Below are 6,436 nucleotides of genomic sequence, written 5' to 3'. Positions count from 1 at the left end.
TACTCACACAGCCATGCTCACACAGCCACGCTCACACAGCCATACTCATGCAGCCATACTCATGCAGACACACTCACACAGCCACACTCACACAGCCATACTCACACTCACACAGCCATACTCACCCAGACATGCTCACACAGCCATATTCATACTTACACAGCCATACTCACAGCCATACTCACACAACCATATTCATACTCACGCAGACATGCTCACACAGCCATACTCACATAGCCACACTCACACAGCCATTCTCACAGAGCCATACTCAGACCTTTCTGTGCGTGCCAAGGGCCCTAATGCACTTAACCCACTCCACCATTTTTGCTGGCCCACCAGTGTTGAGTCTCATGCAGTCATTTTCCATCCTTATATTTCATCCACCTTTTCCTGTGCTTTTTCTGTGTGAAAATAACATTATAGGATTTGGGAGATGGCTCAGTAGATATTTGGTGCACAAGAAAAACGACCAGAGTCTAATCCCCAGAATCCGAGTTAAAAAAACCATGTATGATGTCTTGTGCTTGTAATCTCAGCAACTGGGGAGGCAGAGAAAGGCAGACTCCTTGTGGTACAATAACCAGTCATCTAGCCTTCCAGTGAGAGACTTTGTCTTGAAAAACAGTATGGCTAGAACCTCATTTGCACATGTGTGCAACAAACACATAATGCATTCATAGTTAAAATAGTAATACATAGAGAATATGAAGAATGAGCAGAGTCTCAGATATTCCCATGGATCTCAAGTGGGTGCACGTCGTGAATGTGGGAGAAGAAACATGAAAGGGGCAAAGCAGCTGAAAACTCAGCGCATCTAAGAAGTCCACAAACACCAGTTCTTCAGTGCATTTACAAATGCCTACTTGTGGTGACAGTGCTCAGACACAAAGCCCTGAGAAAGATGACTCATCACCCACATGAACCCCGCTCAGAGCCACTTACCAGAGCAGTGTGGGGTGGGATCGTGCTCAGAGTAGACCCTGTCAACACATGCATTCAGCAAGTTGTCTTGGAAAATAACAGAGAAAAGGAATATGCGTGTGCGCACATGCACATGCGTGTGCGCACATGCACATGCACATGCGTGTGCGCACATGCACATGCGTGTGCGTGCACACACGCTTCACCTCCGTGCACAAGGCAGTATTCTAACCTTTTTTGTGGATAAACAGGCCCATAGATGGAGGCTTGTCTAAGGGCAATGACACACACAAAATGATTCTGCCAGCTTCCTTGGGGACACTTACTAACCATCAATAACTACATGTAGCACACTTGAGTATACTGCCATAGTAAGCACTCAGAAAAGGCGCTCTACCTGGAAGATTTAGTGTTGGATCATGCTGTTTGCCCACCTGGACTATGGTGCTTTGTTCGAGGCCATTCTGACTTTTACCTCCCCCTTAATCTGCCTTCCTCTCTTTTCTCTGAATTGTTCTGAACCCGAGACATTCACATGGGTTAGCAGTCTGCAACTGTGTTGGAATTGTTCCGTACATGTAAGAAACATCTGAAACATGGCAGTTTGAATGTTAGTTATTTTGGAGTTATTTGAAATGCTGTTCTTACCTAAGATGAATATATTCTCTCGGTTAAAAGTTTAACAAAATTAACTCTTCAGTAAGAATTGTTTTACATCAGGAATAAATATGTGAAAGAAATCTTTGTGTGTATCGCTTTAGCCACAGGCATTGATAATGTGTGGAATTGTACACTTAGGGAAGGAAGCTGACTCCCTTGTCAATATTAGACTGTTTGTTTGTTTGTTTGTTTGTTTGTTTGTTTGTTTGTTTGTTTTAATAATACTCTAGTTTGTCTGATAAGTAAGTGTTATACTCCTCTGGAGTGGCTCTGGAGCTGGGGGCAGGGGAGTCAATGGTGTATTAAAGGTCCCCCACGTGACTCTTGTGTAAGTGAATTAGAAAGTAGACATGGTGATCTTTAAGTGGCCAGCACTAACCCTTCCCTACTAATGTGGTCAAGCACATAAAGGAGTCAGGAAAGCATAGACTCTGACCACAGAACTTGACCACGAGAGATTGTGGGTTAGGTTGTGCACATATCTCAGCCTTCAGGGTCAGCTTTGCATAAGTGCACATGTGTGCATTCTCTGTGAGAGGCAGAGTACTGTAAGAAGAAAGAGGCACTGTGACAAAAAGTGCTAACACAGAAAAGTCTAGGAGGAAAAGAAGCCAAACATGGGAGGCTACTTACAAGATTAATTTTTACATGTTATGCCCTCCAAAAGCCGGAATTGCCCATTATGAGACCTGTGGATTTGCATATGTTTTATTTTCCAGGCTCTAGAAGTACTTGGACTCTAATTGTCCTGATACCCTAAAGGATAGACATGTTTAAGTGCTCCAAACGAGTCAAAATAAGCAGACAGATCAAGGCAAACAAAAAATTAAATATGTCTCCTTTCAGCAAATATTTTTATTGACTTAGGAAAGCCACAGTCTATAATGTATAAAAGTAAGTTTCAGATTACCTAGTTTGCTAAACTGCACACTGAGCCATGAGACTACCCAACCCACCCTCCTCATTCTTCCTGCCAAGGTGGGCAAATATGGGATAGACTTATAGCAGTCTATCAACAGGGATGGGGCAGGATAGTTAGACAGGGCAGGATAGCATCCAGGTGCCCACTATAGTGCCCAACAGCACAGTGGTAGACATTTCATTAGGAATAAAACACTCCACACAGCCCCATTGTCTCACAGATAACACTGTACTTCACCTTCCTTTCACAGAAGTGAACATTCCATTGAATTATATAGTCACGATGCCGGTGGATGTGTCATTATGCCTATATTTTGCACCCACACATAATGAAGCGTACAAACTTCATGTAATGACCTCCTGATGTACATATCCTTACATAGGTTTTAGATCCTGAATAATATCTTTTAGAGTAATATATTTTGATCAGGTAAGTGAAACTGATTTATAGCTATTCAACAGTATTCTAGTTTATAAATCTCCTAAAATACATTTATCTGATCCCCATCAGTAAATGTTGACATTATATTTCAAGCTTGTTTTTTGGTTTTATTCTTCCTATGCAGTGTCTTTCTATGTGGCTTAGGCTGACCTCAAGCTTGCCACATAACCCAGGTTGAACTAATAATCCTCCTGCCTCAGGCTCTGAAATGCTGGGATTACAGAAATGTGCCACCACACCTAGCTTCAACTTTTTCCCCCTTACCATTCCAGTATTTCTCCTCTGATGTTCCATCAGTATCCCCTGAACATTGTTTTTGTGTGTATATCGGTTGCTGGACATGTCCATTTTCAACCTGTTAAGTTTTCCTCCAGAATTGTTCCAGCGTGGCCTCCTGCTAGCAGCACTTGGGACTGTATTCTGCTTGGCCACTGACAGCTACTTCAGTCAGGACAGTGATGTTGCAGTGATAGCCCCAAATCCCAGTGGCTTGGTTCAGAAGTTGTTCTTTATTCATAAAGGGACTTGGCTGATGGAGGCTCCATCTGACACTTGATTTTATAAGGCAGGGAAGAGACTTAACAGGCTCACGTGTGGCCAGGAATTTTTCTACATAGAAATGATATGCATTCACATTTAATGGACCCAAACAAGTCACTATCAGCCTTGAGTTCATAGTGTTTCCATTCCTACCCTTAGGATCTTAATGTCTGCAAGTGCTGACAAACTACAATATCCATTAGTCCAGAGATAGTGAAGTTGTGTCAACATTTTTGTTTTGTTAGGGAGCTTAGTGTACTGTTACATGTGTACTGGTCATTTGTGTTTCCTCTTCCCAGTCTTATGTTTTCTTTTGTTTTCCTAGACAGGATTTCTCTCTGTAGCCCTGGCTGTCCTGAAGTTTGCTTTGTAGACCAGACGACCTCAGAACTCACCAAGATCCACCTGCCTCTGCCTCCCGATTGCTGGGATCAAAGGCGTGTGCCATGGGCTCTTCTTCCCATTCCTAATCCATTTCTACTGCGCGTGGCAATACCATGAGCTTTTTCTAAAGATCAGAAGGACAGTTCTCTTAGTACTAGCAGCCAAGATCCAAGATGACTGCATGAGGTCTAGCAAGGACCTCCTGGTTGTATCATGCACGAGAACATGGAGGCAAGCTCAGCCAGTGCTCTGTAAAGTCTTCTAGACTAGAAAGCTGGACATACAGCACATACATGTAATCTCAGCATTCAGGCAGGAGGATTGCAGTTTTGAAGCCAGCCAGGGCTACACAGTAAGGCTACCTAAATAAAACAAAAAAAAAATTTTTTTCTTTTGGCTTTAAGGTGTTTATTACAATAAACAGAGAGGCAGAGAGAGGGAGAAGAGTAGAGAAGTAGAGGCTGGCCATGGCCACGTAGAGAGAGGGGGAGCAAGGGGGCCAGAGAGAAGCAAGCAGGAAGCAGGAGTAAGCGCCAAAAAATATTTCTTAATGTTGTCAGAGTGATAGCAACTGAATTTTGGAGGGAAGAGGTGTATTAAAATCATAGTATCTATTTTTCTATTATGTTTTAAGACTGAATATGTGTGCTTGTATTGCTTACATATATTTTATATTCTGCACACTAATCCTTTATTGGTTGTATGTATTATAAATACCTTCTTTCAGAACATGGTATTGTGTTTAATGCGCCCTTATTCATAGAAGGTTTTTTCCCCTTTTTCCTAGTTTTCCATGTTTTGAGATGGTATGGCTGACCTGGAACTCAGCAGCTCTCCTGTCTTTTTTTCTTTTTAAAACGAGGTCTCACTGTGTAGAGCTGGCTATTCTAGAACTAACTCGGTAGACAAAGCTGGCCTCAAACTCAGGGATCCTTCTGCTTCTACCTCCAAGTGCTGGAATTAAAGGCACGGGCCACTAAACCTGGCAATATGATCCACCAAACCTAAAGGAAATTCATTTAGAATATAATTATATATATATTAATTTTCCCCCCTTTATGCCATCTCTTTAAGAAATCTTTTCAGATCCTTTATTTACTATAATATTTACATTTAGAAGGGTATTTTAGACTTACATTTTCACACTTGGGTGAATGCAGTAGGAGGCCCTCACTAGACCTGATGCGATTATCATGGATCTTGGCATTGTGAAAGTAAGGTCTAATTCTTCTGTTTCCAGAATGACTTCGCTCTGTCTGTGACTCCCTTTCACAGTGATTAGCAGTGCTGCCTCTCACATCATCTATCTGTGCATGGGTAGGCTGTGCCAGAGATGATTTCATTGAATTAATTTCTGTGTTCCACTCTGTAATAGATTCATTAAGATTTACTTGATTCTGTGTTTGATAGCATGAGTGTGTATGCAGTACCCACAGCATCCAGAAGAGGGCACCTGAGCCACTGGAGCTGGAGTTCTAGACAGTTGTGAGCCCTTGACTTGAGAGTGCTAGGAAGGAAGCAAACTCCAGGCCCCTCCAGAAGCAAGTGCTCTTAACACTTGTGAAGTAAAACAGTGAGCACTGGCTGGGCGCCTTTAATCCCAGCACTCGGGAGGCAGACGCAGGCGGATTTCTGAGGTCGAGGCCAGCCTGGTTTACAAAGTGAGTTCCAGGACAGCCAGGACTACACAGAGAAACCCTGTCTCGAAAATAACAAAAAACAAAAAAACCCAAACAGACAAACAGGGAGCACTATCTTGTTTTGTGTTATTGACTATAAGATCCCTTTTAGCTTGTAGCCACCTCATATGTTTATTGTTTATTTTTTAGCAGTGTACATCACTTATTTAATAAAGAGTGTGAACAGACCACAGTAAGAAAACAAACTACATAAACTAAAGGGGATATGGAAGTAAAGGCTGGACAAAAGAAAGCAGAATCATGAGAGCAGGTTGTGGTGGCGTACGCCTTTAATGCCAGCATGTGGGAGGCAGAGACAGGCGATCTCTCTGAGTTTGAGGCCAGCTTAGCCTACATCAAGTTCCAGAACAGCAGAGAGAAAAGCCCTGTCTCAGAAAACAAAAAAAGAACAACAACAAAACCAGCAAACAAACAAAAAAGAATCATTAGGACCTAGAAGCTCAGAGGAGAGACTTCCAGAGGTATGATTCTAATAAATTGCAAATTTTTCAGGCCAGCGTGATGGCTCAGTGGGTAAAGACTCCTATCACCAAGCCTGATGACCTGAGTTCAATACCTGAGACCCACGTAGTGGAAGGACAGAACTGACTCCCGCAAGTTGCCCTTTGACTTTACTTCCATGCCATGCCATAACATTATATATATATGTATATAAATAAAAATTAAATTATAATCTTCTGGAATTAAATGAATACATTATAAGTTCATATGGAAAAAAATATCTATTAGGACCTGTTTGATGAGGAGAAACAGACTAGCTCTACTAGGTAAGAATGTATAATGGCTTGTCTGAATCTGACATTTGAGAAGCTGAGATGGGGGTTTTCTACAATGCCAGCCTCAACTACACAGTAAGTTCCAGGGG

General features: G+C 42.1%; 1 protein-coding gene across 1 annotated transcript in view; it reads left to right on the top strand.

Moving 5' to 3' along the window:
- Kiaa1841 (KIAA1841 ortholog) overlaps positions 1–6,091 on the top strand; it is a 67,616-nt gene extending 61,525 nt beyond the window's left edge. The window contains exon 22 of the mRNA XM_021177241.2: positions 6,064–6,091. Within this exon, the coding sequence (XP_021032900.1) occupies positions 6,064–6,073 (10 nt within the window). The 3' untranslated portion in view covers positions 6,074–6,091. The remainder of the gene's footprint in view (positions 1–6,063) is intronic.
- Positions 6,092–6,436: the final 345 nt, after the last annotated feature.

This window comes from Mus caroli, chromosome 11 (assembly GCF_900094665.2).
Source record: "Mus caroli chromosome 11, CAROLI_EIJ_v1.1, whole genome shotgun sequence".
Classification (NCBI taxonomy): domain Eukaryota; kingdom Metazoa; phylum Chordata; class Mammalia; order Rodentia; family Muridae; genus Mus; species Mus caroli.
This window is presented reverse-complemented; position numbering and strand designations above follow the sequence as displayed.